Here is a 17,812-nt window from a genome sequence, read left to right on the forward strand (position 1 = left end):
AAGCTATGACAATTACTAATAGCCCCAGGAAGAATGAAGTGACTAGGCCAAGGCAGAAACGACGCTCAGTTATGGATGTGTCTGGTGGTGATAAGCAAAGCCCAATGCTGTAAAGAACAATATTGCATAGGAACCTAGAATGTTAGGTTCATGAATCAAGGTAAATTGGGTGTGGTCAGCAGGAGATGGCAAGAGTGAACATTGACATCTTAGGAATCAGCACAATAAAAAGGACAGAAATTTATTTCAGATGACTACTGTGGGCAAGAATTCCTCAGAAGACATGGAGTAGTCAACAAGTCCATAGTCAACAACAGTTGACCCTCGTAGTCAACAACAGTTGGAAACGCAGTACTTGGATGCAACTTCAAAAATGACAGAATGGTCTCAGTTCATTTCCAAGGCAAACCATTCAACAACACAATAATCCAAGTCTATGCCCCAACCACTGATGCCAAAGAAGCTAAAGTTGACCACTTCTATGAAGACCTACAACACCTTCCAGAACCAACACCAAAAAAAGATTTCCTTTTCATCACAGAATATCGGAATGCAAAAGTACAAAGTCAAGAGATACCTAGAATAACAGGCAAGTTTGGCTTTGGGGTGGCAAAATGAAGCAGGCAAAGGCTTACAGGGTTTTGTCAAAAGAACATTCTGATCATAGCAAACACCCTTTTCCGACAATACAAGAGATGACTCTATACATGGATATCAGATTATGTTTGCAGCTGACAATGGCACCCCACTCCAGCACTTTTGCCTGGAAAATCCCATGGAAGGAGGAGCCTGGTAGGCTGCAGTCCATGGGGTCGCTGAGGGTGGGACACGACTGAGCGACTTCACTTTCACTTTTCACTTTCATGCATTGGAGAAGGAAATGGCAACCCACTCCAGTGTTCTTGCCTGGAGAATTCCAGAGACGGGGGAGCCTGGTGGGCTACCGTCTATGGGGTCGCACAGAGTCGGACACGACTGGAGCGACTTAGCAGCAGCAGCAGCAGCAGCAGCAGCAGCAGCGGCTCAGAAAATGAGCTCTTTACTGCAAAATTCAGGCTTAAATTGAAAAAAGTAGGGAAAGCCACTAGGCCATTCAGTGAAAAAAGAGTATTAGTTACTCAGTCCCATCTGACCCTTTGCTACCCCATGGACTATACAGCCTGCTAGGCTCCTCTGTCCACGCGATTTCCCAGGAAAGGAAAGTGGGAAGGGGTAGCCATTCCCTTCTCCAGGGGATTTTCCTTACCCAGGGATCGAATCTGGATCCCTGCAAGGCTGGCGGATTCTTTACCCGCTGCGCCCTTAGGGATGCCAACACTCAGCAAATTCTGGGAAGAAGGGAGGGAAGGAGTGTATGCACCTAGTCAAATTAAAGCAGTTTGATGCCCACCCCCGCAAAACACACCCATCACGGGATTACTCTAGCCCAGCCTCCATCCTCTTTACCGTGGAGGGGCGAGGATCAGGGGTCATCTTCAGACCTGGCCTTCAGAGAAGGGCCCCGCCCGAAGGAGGGCCAGGGTCTCTCCCTCAAGAACTCCGAACGGTTAGAGGAGAGGAAAGCCCCAGTCTCGCGGCAGGGGTTGGATGGGGGTGGTACAGTGAGGCCTTGGATACCAAGTTACAAGCCCGCCTCTCCACCATCCGTACGCAGACTCGGCCCGCCCCCTTCCTGGGCGCCCCGCCCCTCTTGGCCGTCTGTCACGCCCCTGCAGGGCGTCCCGACACCGAGGCGTGTGCCCCGGCCTGCACAGCTCCTCGCCCGGGCCCTCTAGGCCGTCTGCCCCGCCTCTGAACGGCGTCCCGCCCCCGAGGCCGTCTGCCCCGCCCCTCCACGGTCCGAGCCCCGCCCCCTGCGCGGCGTCCGGGCGCCGTGTCGGCTCGCGGTGCATGTTGGGGCTGTCGCCTGGGACAACCAGGACCTCAACCGTCCCATGACGGAGCGGAGCGGCCGCGGCGGTGGGACGCGCGGGGCTTCCGCGCTTCCGAGCCCCGACTACTATGAGCAGGTGGCCCACCTCCAGCAAGGGCTGCGGAACAGGTACGGCCTAGCTGGGGTGGGGGCGGGGAGTCGGCCGGCCCGAGGGTCCACGGGAGCCCCGCCCCCAACCACGGTTCCCCTGGGCTGGAGTCCAGACCAGCCCTGTCCCCCAAACTCCCGGAGGACGGAGTTTACCGGAGACACTGCCCTCCACCCCTCCGTGGGAGGTCCCCGGCGGGAATGTCCCTGGATGCGCCCAGGAGTGAAAGCCGGAGTCTCCTGCCTGTCACTCTCAATCAAAGCGTGTGAGTTTCTCTGGTCCCCTTCCACACTCCCCTCCCTGGCCCTTCAGGTTGTCATCACGCCCTGACAGCTGCGCTCCCTCGGTGATGACAGGCCCAGGAACGCAGGCGGGAGAGTGTGTGTGTGTGTGTGTGCGTGTGTTTGTCAAACATGCGCCCTGTTTAAATGCACGAGACTTTTACAGGGCCAGATTTCCAGTGGGAGAAGTCCCAACTTTAAGATGGTTCGTGATACGTTGATTAAGACATGAAAAGATGAGAATCACTGAAAACCGCTTGATCACTGTAAAGAGAGGAAATTACAAAGCAATTTACTACAAATATCTACATAAAAGATTGGTTGTTGAAGCTATTATTTAGCTGCTAAGTTAATTGGAGTTGGAAATCTCATTAGTCGACAAGAAAGGAAATAGAATTTTGGATCTTTTGATAAACAGCACTTTTAATGAGTGTTTAAAAGTTACAGAGTCATTTTACTGAAGAGGGGTGCTGCACGCAGTGATGATTCTGAAATGACAATAGTTACATGTAAGGTAAAGGCAGAAGTTACTGGTTTTGAAAAGGAATTGTATTCATCCTATGCTAAATTTAATTCCTATCAGATTATTTATAGAGCATCTGCAACAGGCTTCCTTAATCTTCCTCACCTTTTAATTTATTATTATTTATTTTGTTTAACTCTTAATCTTTCTACGTCTTGTTTTCTTTCTGACATACCACTGCACACCCACCCACCCACTCACCTCTCCTCCAACTTAAAAAAAATTCAGTTCTTGTAGTGCCTTCCCTGTGCCAAGTATGAATCAACCAATTCCTGACTTATGTGCATTCTTCAAGACTTCTAGGTAGTGCATCAAGTGACTTGTATCCTGCCTACACTGAGAATTCCAAGAGGACAGGAGCCATATGGAGCTGGACCTTCGGCTCATGTTAGAGTACCTGAAATGGCAGAGGGACTGGATACATGTTTATTGAATGAGTAGAAGTGTCAGCCAGCTAGTGTCCCCCAGCTGGTGTCCAAAGTCAACCAGCTAGTGTCCAGGAGTTGGGAATGTGTTATGTAGAACTGAGTAGCCACTCATTTACCACTAAATAGTGACCATTTTCTGGTCAATCAGGAAAACTGGCATCATGATATTTCAAAAATGGTATTAAATGCACACACCTGATAATTAAGGGACAAAACATTGCTCTGTGCATCATACACTTAAAGGGCTCGTTGACTCTATTCTGTTAAAAGAGTGGCTTCCTTACCACAGGCCTTGAGTTATTTGTATCTCTTAACCCATGTTCTAATTTTATTTTTATTTTAATTTTTTGGTCTTACCATGTGGCATGTGGGATCTTAGTTCCTGGACCAGGGATCAAACCCGCAACCCCTGCATTAGAAGTGCAGAGTCTTAACCATTGGACCACCAGGGAAGTTCCCCTTAACCCAGGTTCTAATTTTAAAATGTTACTAGTTTGAATGATAGCATTAAAAAAACAAAAACAAAGTTAATTGTGAGTTATCATTTTTGTTTCCTGTGCTCAGAACACCTGGCCGTTTATAGTCCTTATGGTATGATAACTGTGTAATGATTATTACTCACTTTATGTTTAATACTTAATGGTTGCACTGTTAAGCAAGGTGAGGCTGTTGAAATTATATAAGGAATCTGAGTCATGCTTTATAGCCTATTCATGGTTCTGCCTTGGGAGATTTTTTTTCATTTTTGAGTCAGTACAAATCTGTTACTGTGTGTATTCATTTTTCATTTTAAAAAGTCCCTAACTAACTCTAATGCATAGGTAATAAACACAGAGGCAAATAACTTTGGATGCAGAGAAAACTGCAAGAGAAATGTAGAAACCAAGCTTCTAGTCCATGAACAGTTATGTGACCTTGAGCTGGTCATTCAGCTTCTCTGACATGTTCATCACCAGAGATAGGGGCTTTGAGGTAAAGTAAGGCCAGAGATTTTTTTTTTTGTCTAGTAGAGCAGTGAGATTCTGTTTTGTCTAACAGAAGCAAAAGATATTAAGAAGAGGTGGCAAGAATACACAGAAGAACTATACAAAAAAAGATCTTCACGACCCAGATAACCACAATGGTGTGATCACCAACCTAGAGCCAGACATCCTGGAATTCGAAGTTAAGTGGGCCTTAGGAAGTATCACTACGAGCAAAGCGAGTAGAGGTGATGGAATTCCAGTTGAGCTATTTCAAATCCTAAAAGATGATGCTGTAGAAGTGCTGCGCTCAATATGCCAGCAAATTTGGAAAACTCAGCAGTTGACACAGGACTGGAAAAGGTTGATTTTCATTCTAGTCCCAAAGAAAGGCAATACCAAAGAATGCTCAAACTACCGCACAATTGCACTCATCTCACGTGCTAGTAAAGTAATGCTCAAAATTCTGCAAGCCAGGTTTCAACAGTACATGAACTGTGAACTTCCAGATGTTCAAGCTGGATTTAGAAAAGGCAGAGGAACCAGAGATCAAATTGCCAATATCTATCAGATCATCGAAAAAGCGAGTTCCAGAAAAACATCTGCTTTATTGACCATGCCAAAGCCTTTGACTGTGTGGACCACAACAAACTGGAAAATTCTTCAAGAGATGGGAATACCAAACCACCTGACCTGCCTCCTGAGAAATCTGTATGCACGTCAGGAAGCAACAGTTAGAACTGGATATGGAACAACAGACTGGTCCCAAACTGGTAAAGGAGTATGTCAAGGCTGTATATTGTCAGCCTGCTTATTTAACTTATATGCAGAGTACATCATGAGAGACGCTGGGCTGGAAGAAGCACAAGCTGGAATCAAGATTGCTGGTAGAAATATCAATAACTCACATATGCAGATTACACCACCCTTATGGCAGAAAGTGAAGAAGAACTAAAGAGCCTCTTGATGAAAGTGAAAGAGGAGAATGAAAAAGTTGGCTTAAAGCTCAACATTAAGAAAACTAAGATCATGGCATCTGGTCCCATCACTTCATGGCAAATAGAAGGGGAAACAGTGGAAACAGTGTCAGACTTTATTTTTTGGGCTCCAAGATCACTGCAGATGGTGACTGCAGCCATGAAATTAAAAGATGCTTGCTCCTTGGAAGGAAAGTTATGACCAACCTAGACAGTATATTAAAAAGCGGAGACATTACTTTGCCAACAAAGGTGTGTCTAGTCAAAGGTATGGTTTTTCCAGTAGTCATGTATGGATGTGAGAGTTGGTCTATAAAGAAAGCTGAGCACTGAAAAATTGATGCTTTTGAACTGTGGTGTTGGAGAAGACTCTTGAGAGTCCCTTGGACTGCAAGGAGATCCAACCAGTCAATCCTAAAGGAGATCAGTCCTGAATATTCATTGGAAGGACCGATGCTGAAGCTGAAACCCCAATACTTTGGCCACCTGATGCGAAGAACTGACTGATTTGAAAAGACCTGATGCTAGGAAAGATTGAAGGTGGGAGAAGGGGACGACAGAGATTGAGATGTTTGGATGGCATCACTGACTCAGTGGACATGAGTTTGAGTAAACTCTGGGAGTTGGCGATGGACAGGGAGGCCTGGCATATTGCAGTCCATGGGATCGCAAAGAGTGAGACACGACTGAGCAGCTGAACTGAACTGAGAGCAGTGAGCCTTAAAGTAAAAGAAAGTTGAAAGCTGTTAGTTTTGCAAAGCAATGAGCAATGAATATTATTGTCTATATCCTATTTCAGTGTTTGGATGTACCTGTTTGTTTGATCAATCCCAGTGACCGTAAGGACCTTTGTCTCCTAAAACTGGAGCTGTTTTGATGTCTGCAACCGCAGGTAGTCACAGCTGGTTTGTCAGTCTGGAAATGTCCTGGGAATGAAAGAGAAAAACAACTTGTCTTTTCTCAGTTCTCTTAAGAGGTGGGCCATCGCAGTGTTTAGTTCAGGTCAGTTGCTTAGTCATGACCGACTCTTTGCGACTCCGTGGACTGTAGCATGCCAGGCCTCCCTGTCCATCACCAACTCCTGGCAGTCCACTTCGTAAGTGGTATATTTTTAACCCACATTGTCTTAGCTGTTGTCACATATAGATGTAATTTTATATTCTGAATTTTTTCCTTTTTGTTTAAGGTGTTTTCTGGTGTTTTCTCCTCATTGTGATGAAGGCCAGTCACTGAATCTAAAAGAGCTTGATGCAGTGATTTGTTACAATGTATCTAGTGCCACAAGCATGGTAGCAACATGAATGTGGAATCGACTCTTAAAATCATATAAAAACATCCCTTTGAAAGGCTATTAACCAACCCCAGTTTTTTCAGTGCCGGTATTGATTCAGAGTGAGATGCCATAATAGTCCAGAAATTGATGCTGCGATATTTGTTGAGTAAAGCTGAAGATGGTATTGAGACAAAAACAGAGTAACAAGTGGCTTATAAGGAGAAAACTAAAGCTGGTGGCTATGCTTTGAGGACCACCCAGGTGTGTAAAACTTCAAAAGGTCAGGTCTAGGATGAGGTGATGCAAACTTGGACCTGTGAATATACATCCCAGGGCTGGGTATTTAAAGATTTTGAAATAGAGATTTAAGGTGCAGAAATTGCAAGATGATCCTCCCAATAAGCCTTTCTCTGGCTTTTTTGTTGGGGTAAATATCTTAAGTCTTAGATTGAGAAGAACAGATAGGAAAGTCAGTGTTGGAGTGCTGCCGTGTGGATGTGTTCAGAAAAATGAGCCTGTGAGGAAGAGGTAATGAGATCAGCATCATTTTGTCTGGAATTAGAAGGCCAAGAGGTGTTTGACTGCGATTTTTCAGTTTTTGAAGTGTTAGAGTAGAGAAGTGTGACCAGTGGATGTCTGTGTGTAGTGAAGATAGAGTAGGAATGAGGAAGTTTTACATTCTTTATTGAAAAGAACTGGTTGTTTGAGAGCTGATGGATTTCCATAAAGACTGTGGTCCTTTTCCGTGTGAGGGGTGAATTTTTAAAATTATTTTAAAACAAGGCCAAGCTTACAGAAAAGTTGCAGGTAAATAGGACAAAGACTTCTAGTATTCCCCTCACCCAGATCTCTCAACTCTTAACTTTTTATTTCATTTTCTTTCCCCCTTTCTATTTGTCTGTCTGCCTGTCTAAGAGCACGAGACTTGTCCAAACCATTTGAAAAGGGCAGGTATGTGATGCCCCTGACACGGTTACCAAATAACCCTTCTTGTCAGGAAACTAACATCCATATACCAGTCCACAAACTCCAATCAAATTTCAGCAGCTGTCTTAACACCTTTTTTTTCCTGGTCCAGGATTCCACCTGTGAACCTGTGTTAACGTCTCTCCAGCCTCTCCCAGTCTGGACACATTCCCCTGTCTTGACCTGTCTTTCGTGTTCCTCGCAGTTTCATAGGCTACACCTCTCATCCCAGAGGATAACCCTCCAGCTGGGTCCATCTGATGGTTCCTTGCAAACAGACAATGATCACGCTTTACTGGCAGGAGCACAATAGGCCTGAAGAAGGACATCAGGGACAAAAGTCATAGCCATGTTTAAGGACCCTCTGCCCTCGTCATTTAGTGTTAAATTGCTTACACTGTCCAGTCAGCCACTCCTTGTTATCATACTGATTGTGAAATCTTAGACAGGGAATAAAAATCTCTAACATGGAAGCCGTTATGCCATATTTACTTCAAGTTCACTCTTAGTAATGAGAAAGTAAAGATCTGTTTGAAGCTACTAGTTTAAAACTGGTGATTCTACAAGTTTTTTTTCTTTTTTAAACATAGGCACTTCCCAGCTAAGGAATGGGTTGTGTTCCACAAGCAGAGATTAGGTGTTTGGGTTTTGGACACCATTTTCCCTTTAAAAGAATTTTGGCTCAACAGTGGTTTTCATTCTAGATTACACTGAGCAGAGAAATTTACTTATAATAAAGCTAACAGTATAACCTTTGGGGGTTTTAAGGGAAAAAAATGACTGAAGGAAAATAGAAACTAACAATCAAGGGCTCCCAAGTGACCATGCCTCAGCCCTTTCCCACAGGGAGCCACTGAACCCTTCCTTTGCCGGAATCCTTGTCTTTGATTCACAGTCTTTTTTTTTTTTTTTTAAAGACATTATACGATTTCTTTTTCACCCTTAGTTAATGTTAGCTTAAATTAGCAGCATGGCTTCAGTTGAAGCTGTTACTCTGGTGGTCATGGAGCAGAGTCTGCGGCTGAACCTCCCCAGGGCTCTTTTTGAGGCTGGAATGGCCTCCTGTCCAGTGGTTTTCCTCTCCAGCCCCTGGGTTTTGGCCACTGCCACCGTTTCTGCTGCCCAGTTTCCCCTGCTTCTCACCAGACCAGGTGTGCAGGTGGGCATGCCCGCTCTGTCCTCCAGCTTCCTGCCAGCACTCATCAGAAAGCTCAGAAGCCTGCGTGGCGTAGTTCCTGGGAATGGCAGTCAGTGACTGATCATGATGGTGTTTACAGGTTATACAGGGAAACGCCCCCAGATCACAGTCATGGTGTCAGGGACCTGGTCTCCCCTAAACCTGAGTGAGGCCAGGTCTGCTTCTCAGAAACCCCTTCCTGACTCAGCCATGAGGTCCTGCCCAGGATCATCTGGTGGAAAACAGAATGAGCCCCCAGCCTGCAGTCCAGGATGGTTTTAGGGTAGCCTCGTGTCTAGACCTGGCGGAATCCTTGTAGCTCTCAGAGATGCTGGCCATGTTGTATTTTACATGTTTATCTTGTGTATTGTCTGTCCTTACCTCTTGAATGTCACTGGTTTAGGGTAGGAGCCTTAGTTGGCTCATTCACCAAGTCAATCTCCAGGACTAGAGCAGAGCCTGGCTCATGAAGGCACTCAAGAAATAACACTTGCGGAGTGAATGAACCTGCTTTCCAGGCTTTTCTCACTGCATTTCCACATTTATTTCGAAAAGCTTGTTCTTTTTGCTTCATACTGGTGTCCTTTCTGCTTTTTGACTTGCCTAGTGACTGCTAAGTTCTTTTGTGTCTTGAGTTTCACATGCAGCTGGCATTTTCTGCTTCTTAAACCAGAGAGGGTTTCCCTAGTAGCTCAGCTGGTCAGGAAGATCCCCTGGAGAGGGGATAGGCTCCAGTATTCTTGGGCTTCCTTGGTGGCTCAAACAATAAAGAATCCGCCTGCAATGCGGGATACCTGGGTTCGACCCCTGGGTTGGGAGGATCCCCTGGAGAAGGGAACGGCTATCCATTCGAATATTCTTGCCTGGAGAATTCCATAGACAGAGGCACCTGGGAGGCTATAGTCCATGGGGTCGCAAAGAGTCAGACATGACTGAGCAACTTTCACTTTCTTTTCACTTCAGACCAGAGAAGCATTTTCAAAAAGGAGATCATGTTCTAAATTTGACTGCCTGTTACTGGCCAGTGTAATTTATTCATGAAATACTTCTTTATTATAGCGAAAAGAAGAGATTGGACCTGGAAAGGAAACTTTATGAATATCATCAGTCTGATGTATGCAGGTAAGATATGACAGCAGAAAATTTTAAGACCAGTTTGCCTGGCTCAGATGGTAAAGAATCTGCCTGCAGTGCAGGAGACCTGGGTTTGATCCCTGGATCGGGAAGATACCATGGAGAAAGAAATGGCAACCCACTCCAGGATTCTTGACTGGAAAATCCTATGGACAGAGGAGCCTGTCAGACTACAGTCCATGGGGTTGCAAAGAGTCGGACATGACTTAGTGACTAAACAACAATCAAAATTTAACCCTAATGTATGTTACAAATACCATAGTTGTAGTCCTGTTATTATTCCTTATTTTTGATGTGTAAATGTTTCAAGTAAACACTGTAATTTCATATAATCACTATCAAGTATAAGAATAAATTTGATTAAAATAGATTTTAAAAATTATTATATTTTCATTATTTGGTATCTGTATAATTTCAGGAATCTATTTTGCTTAAATATCTTAAAAATAAGATACATTGTAGTCTTTATCTTTTGGGTCACAATTTAAACATGGTGCATCTGTGAGTGATTAAGGCATAATTATTATAGCTGACCTTTCAACAAAATATTAGGCAGGGTTATGTGGTATTTCATTTTGGAGTTTCCAAACATTTCTTTATTTTGGGGAGCTCCAAAATCACTGCAGATGGTGACTGCAGCCATGAAATTAAAAGACGCTTGCTCCTTGGAAGAAAAGCTACGACCAACCTAGACAGTATATTAAAAAGCAGAAACACTACTTTGCCAACAAAGGTCCATCTAGTCAAAACTATGGTTTTTCCAGTAGTCATAGGTATGGATGTGAGAGTTGGAGTGTTAAGAAAGTTGAATGCTGAAGAATTGATGCTTTTGAACTGTGGTGTTGGAGAAGACTCTTGAGAGTCCCTTGGACTGCATGGAGATCCAACCAGTCCATCAGGAAATCAGTCCTGAATATTTACTAGAAGGACTGATTCTGAAGCTGAGACTCCAATACTTTGGCCACCTGATGCAAAGAACTGACTCATTGGAAAAGACCTTGATGCTGAGAAAGATCAAAGGCAGGAGGAGAAGGGGACAACAGAGGATGAGATGGTTGGGTGGATTTGATGAACATGAGTTTGAGTAGGCTCTGGGAGTTGGTGTTGGACAGGGAGGCCTAGTGTGTTGCAGTCCATGGGGTCGCAAAGAGTCGGACACAACTGAGTAACTGAACTGAACTGAAACGTTTCTTCACAATTTGAGCAGAGTTACAATCGATTTGCTATTATAAAATATTTTCATAATACAGTGCATTATTGCAGTTTCTAACAAAAATTTAAAATATCTAAATGAGACCTTTTGGAGCACTTTAAATTTCTAAAGTTTTTAAAATGTTTATGGGTTATAGTGTATAGTTTGATTCTGTTTCTATATGAGCAGGTAGGAGAAGGCAATGGCAACCCACTCCAGTACTCTTGCCTGGAAAATCCCATGGATGGAGGAGCCTGGTGGGCTGCAGTCCATGGGGTCGTGAAGAGTCGGACACGACTGAGAGACTTCACTTTCCCTTTTCACTTTCATGCATTGGAGAAGGAAATGGCAACCCACTCCAGTGTTCTTGCCTGGAGAACCCCAGGGATGGCGGAGCCTGGTGGGCTGCTGTCTATGGGGTCGCACAGAGTCGGACACGACTGAAGTAACTTAGCAGCAGCAGCATGAACAGGTAGTTTTGAAGCTGTCGCATAAAAGAATGTAATGGGCTGTTTACCTGCACAGGGCCACATAGACCCTGCTCTTGACACCACACTTAATTTTGAGAAAGAAATCCATGTAAATATGTGTGAATGGTGTAATGTGGTCTTGTGTCCATTTCTCAGGAGAGTTATGCCTAGAGGTGATACCTCAGTGATGTTGCATTAATTTCCTCTCTAAAGATGCATATACATTCTGTCCTTTGGGCTGCAGCATTTGGGTAAAATATCTTAGAATACACTGTCTCATTAACAGTTTTGTTAAAGCAAATCCTTAGATTTGTCCAAGTCTAACTCCATTGTTTAAAAATCTGCTTTTACTCTTCTAGAGCTAAGCTGAAGTATATAAAACTAAAGAAGTACCTGAAGGAAATATGTGAATCAGAAAAGAATGCTCGTATTCGAAACCAAGAATATTTAAAGCAGTTCGAGCGGATCCAAGCTAACATTACTGCAAGTTTAGAGAAGCTGCAAGAACTGAAGGTGGTGTTTTGTACTGTTTTTTGTTTATGTTTTTGTTTTCTTGTCTTTTTTTGCTAAGATTGGGACTGGCGAGAATAAGTTTCAGATCTGTGACAGTCACTAACGTTAGGTTGTTTATCCAGAAGATTAACTGTCAGTTTTTTCCAGGAATTTATTACCATATGGCCACATTTTGATCAGACAGGTTGAAATTGCATGTTCTCAGATTTCTGCTTTAGTTGACTTACTGGAATATCTGTGCTTTGTTATACTATATAAGTGGTTAACTTAAACAGGCATGGCCACCAGCCATACCTGGCCCCTCACCCGGTACCTGGTATCTCTTGGCATCATCAGGATATCTTGCAGAGACTGGCTCCTTCTTCAGAGGGTTCTTTTTCTCTGGTGTGGGCCCCTCTGTTCTGGGCAGGCCAGGTGTCAGGAGGAAACTGAGGGGGAGAACTGGTCCAAGGAGTTGGTCCTCATGCCCATCGACTCTGAGAGTCAGAATAGCTTCCCCTTCCCTGCCATCTCTCACCCTGGCTCCCCACTCCCTTAGGCTGCTTGACAAACTGTGCCAAACGTGGAGGGCGAGGCTTCATTTCTATTTGTGCTGCTCAGGGCTTTTACCTGACTTAACCCATCTGCTCACCGGTTACAGGAGAAGTTGGCTTCAGCATTCCTTTTTTTCCCTCTTGAACTTTCCCTCTGCTACTGCTGCTAAGTCACTTCAGTCGTGTCCAACTCTGTGCGACCCCATAGACGGCAGCCCACCAGGCTCCCCCGTCCCTGGGATTCTCCAGGCAAGAACACTGGAGTGGGTTGCCATTTCCTTCTCCAATGCATGAAAGTGAAAAGTGAAAGTGAAGTTGCTCAGTCATGTCTGACCCTCAGCAACCCCATGGACTGCAGCCTACCAGGCTCCTCTGTCCATGGGATTTTCCAGGCAAGAGTACTGGAGTGGGGTGCCATTGCCTTCTCCGGAACTTTCCCCCTAGCCTTGTATTATAGAAGTTTTAAATATACATGAAAATAATTATTATAATAAACATTCGTGCTATGGTCTGAACGTTTGTGTAAGCCTGCCCAAATTCATATGTTGAAATCCTAACCCCACAAAAGTGTATTATTAGTGGGTGGGGCCTTTGAGAGGTGCTTAAGTCACAAGGGTGGGGCTCTCATGAATGGGATTAGTGCCTCATAACAGAGGCTCCAGGGCACTCCTGGCCCCTTCCACCTGAGGACACAGTGAGAAGATGGTAGCCCTGAACCAGGATGGGGGCTCTCTCCAGAAGGCCACCTTGATCTTGGCTTCCAGCCTCCACAACTCATCAACAATTCCAATTGTTTATGAGCTGCCCAACCAGTACTGTTTTATTATAGCAACCTAAATGGACTGACATCTTGTGATCTATCCAGATATAAATATAAATATTTATAACAGTTATAAATATTTTGCTATATTTGCTTGGCCTGTGTCTCTGTATGTGTATTTATTTTAAGCTGCAGAAACCATGACATTTCTCCCCTAAATACTTAAGTGTGGATTCTCTAAAAACAAGGACAGTCTTCTCCATAATCATACCATTATCACATCTAAGAAGATTACTAATGATTCCATAATATTTAATATTCAGTTGATATTTTAGTTTCTGCAGTTCTCTTCAAAAGTCTGTTTTTCCAGACCAAGAGCCAACCAGGGCTCACATGTTATATTTGTTATTGTGTTCTATTTTAATCTGTTAATCTGATTTGGTCTCCTACCCCTCTTCCTTTTTTTTCCCCCCAAATGATACTGACTTTTTGAAGAAGGCAGGCCAGTTGTTTCTAGGATGACTTACATTCTGAATTTGACTTGTTATTTCTTTGTGGTGTCATTTAACTTGTGTAGTGTTCCCTGTATTTCTTGTGAACTAGAAATTCAGCCTAGACTAGCACCTCCCAGTAGAGCTTTGTGGCGATGGGAACCTTCTCCCTATAGATGCTGTCTGATACAGTTGCCACTAGCCATACGCGGTTGTTGAGCACTTAAAATGTAGCTTGGGACACTGAGGACTGAGTTTTGGTGTTAGTTAAATTTAAATAGTCATGGCTGAAGTTATATACACCCTGATGTATCCAGTCAGAAGGTATATGAGCTATGATGTCGGGTGGTCCTGCTTGAGCGAGGCTGAGTTTGATGTCTTGGTTAATACGGCAGTCTCTAGGTCTCTCTATCGTAAGGTACCTTTCTCTGCTTTGAAAATTAGTAAATAATCTGCAGAGTGGTGGCTTGGCATCTTGGGAATACCTTGTTTCTCAGCAGCCTTTTGCCTAGTGGTTTTAGGATCCATTAATGGTGCCTGAATCAGTTATAGTGGAAGTTGTGAAATGTTTCTGATTTGATCTTATCTTCTATCAATACCTTTATTAGCTGGCATTTCATGAAGAAGACCTTCCTTTCCTCCTCCTTCTCCCTCCCACAATTCACTGTGGGCTTGTGAATTTTTATTTCATCATTACATTACCAGTTACTGTAATTATTCTTTTGCTCTTCACATTTTCCTGTCCTTTTGACAGGATGTTCCAGGTTTACCTTCTGCTTCCCTGCCTCAGACCTGGAATTAGGCTCTTATGTGAGGAGCTGTGAGTATAGTTCACAGTGCAGCTCTGTACCCCTTTGAGTGCAGAGGGGTACTTAGAAATCAAGGTTTGGAGGTTGGCTGTGCTCAACTAATAGTCTTGACTACAGCCCTTCAGGTTGTCCCCTCTCAGCATTCAGGTAGAGTGCTTAAGCCTCCGTTCATGAATGTAAACCAGAGAATCAGCGGTGCTGTGAAGACATGCCCCACCCCTCCTGCCCACTTCATCCTCTCCCCCAACCCCCACTCCCCACTGTGGCAGCTTGTCATTAGCATTTTCCTCAGGTGTCCTTTGGTCTTGTCTGTTTGGCTTTTCTCTGAAGCTGATCCTGAGACAGGGTCTGGCTGTAAGTGGCTTTCATGGGAAGTGCAAGGATGCTGCAGGTGGGTAGCTGAGACAAGGAAGAACAGGTGACCGAAACGGGGTGTTGAGTCAGCTCCAGTCGGCACATGGAGATTAATCCCACAGGGACGCTCCACCGGGTGGTTCAGAGCATTTGGGAGATGCAGCTCCCGGCTGCCAAGCATCACTGGTTGAGGGCTGATGGAGGAGGGGTACAGAGGGTGAGGTTTCATTACCCATGTGCTCTTGTGGGCAGAGCAGCCTCCCCAAGGGCTGAGGAGCCTTCAGCACAGAGACAGGGTCGCTGGAACCTAGGAGCACCCAGAAAGCTTCCGGGGTCGTATGAGGAGCATTGCCAGCCTCCACTTTAGCCTCCTTCATTCAAGTGCCAGGCACGGGGCTGGCATGACAGGGCTCAGGGAAGGTCCCCAGGGTGGGGGAGCAAGTCCCCATCTGGTCCTGTGTCTCCTCCCCTTGAAATCCTTGAGCATAAGAAAACATTTGTAAGCCATAGGAAGAAAGAGTTTTTGCTTAAGACTTATTATTTAATAAACCTCTTTATTTTTGGTGTTTATTTTGTAAACCACCTCTCATCTCTTTTTAAAGATATTTTCTCTTGGCATTTGTAGAGGATGCCTGCTTAAAGCTCTTGGGCTTAAAAATTAAATATCTGTTGAGTTCAAAAGAGTAGATATAGAACAGAAAGAAGTAAACTGGATTTTCTTAATTGCCTTATTTCTTTATCTTTTCTTGGCTTATTTTGTCATTTTTACTGGCCTTATGAAACTTTGATTTAATTAGGTATCTCTTTATAACATTACTGCCATCTATTGTGTTAATAGCACTGTGATAGAGAAAAAAGAAGTCCCTGCTTAACTTTACTAAAAATGGGGCATCATGTAATACGTTTTAAGATATTTTGAGGGAGACAAGTCAATTTTGGTTATTATTGTCTGTTCACTTTTTGAGTGTCAAAACAAAAACTTGGGCCCATTTTGTATTTAGACTGAGAACTGAGAAAACAGTTTTCTAATTTTATTATCTTATAGGTGTGTTTCTAATTGCAGAGCATCACTGCCTCGTTTGGAAAGTGTTCTGTGATGGAAAATTATCTGTGATGACCATAGTCAAGGGCTTTTTAAAGCTTTAATTACTAACATATGAATCAAAGTTTTATTATACTTTGAACAAAGCTTTTTATGCCTTGCTTTTAAGGAAAAGTCACTTCATAATGGAGTCATTTTCATCAGTTGGAGCGTGACAGTGACACTGACATCTCTACGTTATTAGGGCCAGAATAAACCTGATGGCTGCGGTGCTGATCACAGAGGTCCACAGTGCATGTGTATCCCTGAGAAATGGCATGTGTTTCCAGTTGATGGTCTAGCAAATAATACCTTCAGTGGCTGTGATGAATAGGACCGGGATACTGTGTAGATATCATTCAGATAAGAAATCAGTAGGATTGCTTTCTTTTCCCTTTTTAAGGACAGAACTTTTCAGAGAACATCATCTAATGTGTTACTTTCAAGATAAAATAACTGGATTTTCATGTAGCTTAATATCATCAAGGTTTTATTTCCTGAATTGATGAAAGGCTAAGTAAAACTTCCATCAATGCTATTTTATTTAAAATATATAACATTTTACAGAATTCAGCTCTTAATATGTGTTGTTTGTGAAATTGTGTGGTTTCTAAGATAAGCTAAATTTCTCAGCTGTATCAGCTTCTACTGTCTCTTCACTGTTCCTTTTATGTTGTAAAGACTGAAAAATATGGACAGGTGTTGGTTGTAATAATATCCTCCACAAAATCAAACTTTGTTTATTTTTAGATTGAATTTGAGACTCAAATTAAGAAGATGCAGCTACTCTCAAAAGATAGCCTGGGGAAAAAAGGTGAACTGAAAGATGAAGACAAAGAAAAGGTAGTAAGTTAAAATGATAAACTTTCTGTTAACAGAGGATTTTTGGAGTGTTCATCTTTTAAGATATTGTTTTAAATAAGATCATCTTGTTACAAAGATCTTTTTGATTACACTCTAAGTGATTGTTTAAAGACATTTGCTTATAGAGTATGGCTTTAGTGTATAATTCAATTAAACTTGCCGAAAGGCAGTCACTGTGGCTGCAAAAGAGATAGAGCCCAAAGAAAACCTCAGTGTTGTCAGCAGATGAAATTGTGTTTTTATAATGCTTTGTAGCTGCTTTTTTCTTCATTCCAGAAATGTTTTAAATGAGCGGTAAACAAAATGGGCATTTTGCTGCTTTTCTTTGTATACATAATTTTGTACATTTTAACCTTTTCATAGATAAAGTGGAAAGAAAGGATTGCATATCTCAGCAGCAGACAAAAAAGAACGGCAAGGAATACTTAAATAAATTCTGCTATGTATCTGCCGTAATGCAGGCTTCTAATCCTCCTCCCTATCTCCATATAAATGATTCTGTTCAAGACCATAGATGTTTTCTTCACTAAAAGCAGTAAAGCTCTTTTAGATGAAATGTCTAAAAACATCTTGTAATAACTTGGAGCATGCTGGCAAGAGTAGTCACTTGTGACTATGTGTGAAACCCCCTCAGCAAGTCGATATTGTAATAAGCAAAACCGGGAGCATCACTCCATTATTCAGAGAAGCCAACAGCGTGCTTGCTCCTTAGGCTGCAGCATTCATTAAGAAAAGCTTCCTGGGCTGAAAGCTGGAAACAGATGATAACGGGATATGATTTTCATATTTAATGCTTTCCTTGGAAGAGTATGTGTGCTACAGATTGATAGAAGAATCAACTGCTACTTTACTAAAAGACTTTCAGGTTTGCCCTATAGCTACCGATGGAATCATTCAGCCAAGAAATTAACTTTTTCTCCTTTTACCTGCTTTATATATCAGCTAAGCAGGCTGCCTGGCTGCCAGTAAATGTTATTATGCAGTTAACTGTTTGGTATTTAAG

The 17,812-nt window shown here is 43.2% G+C and overlaps 1 protein-coding gene across 4 annotated transcripts in view; it reads left to right on the forward strand.

Moving 5' to 3' along the window:
* The first annotated feature begins 1,855 nt into the window (after positions 1-1,855).
* The window catches only part of KIZ (kizuna centrosomal protein), a 93,280-nt gene continuing 77,323 nt past the window's right edge, over positions 1,856-17,812 (forward strand). Inside the window, exons 1-4 of one of the 4 annotated variants that reach the window (XM_061436382.1) lie at positions 1,856-2,041; positions 9,668-9,730; positions 11,764-11,917; positions 16,696-16,788. In XM_061436382.1, the coding sequence (XP_061292366.1) occupies positions 1,935-2,041; positions 9,668-9,730; positions 11,764-11,917; positions 16,696-16,788 (417 nt within the window). In that variant the 5' untranslated portion in view covers positions 1,856-1,934. Of the gene's footprint in view, positions 2,042-9,667; positions 9,731-11,763; positions 11,918-16,695; positions 16,789-17,812 lie in introns of those variants that run through there. The other 3 variants (XM_061436384.1, XM_061436385.1, XM_061436386.1) reach the window with 3 other exon arrangements.

Source organism: Bos javanicus, chromosome 13, assembly GCF_032452875.1.
Source record: "Bos javanicus breed banteng chromosome 13, ARS-OSU_banteng_1.0, whole genome shotgun sequence".
Lineage (NCBI taxonomy): Eukaryota > Metazoa > Chordata > Mammalia > Artiodactyla > Bovidae > Bos > Bos javanicus.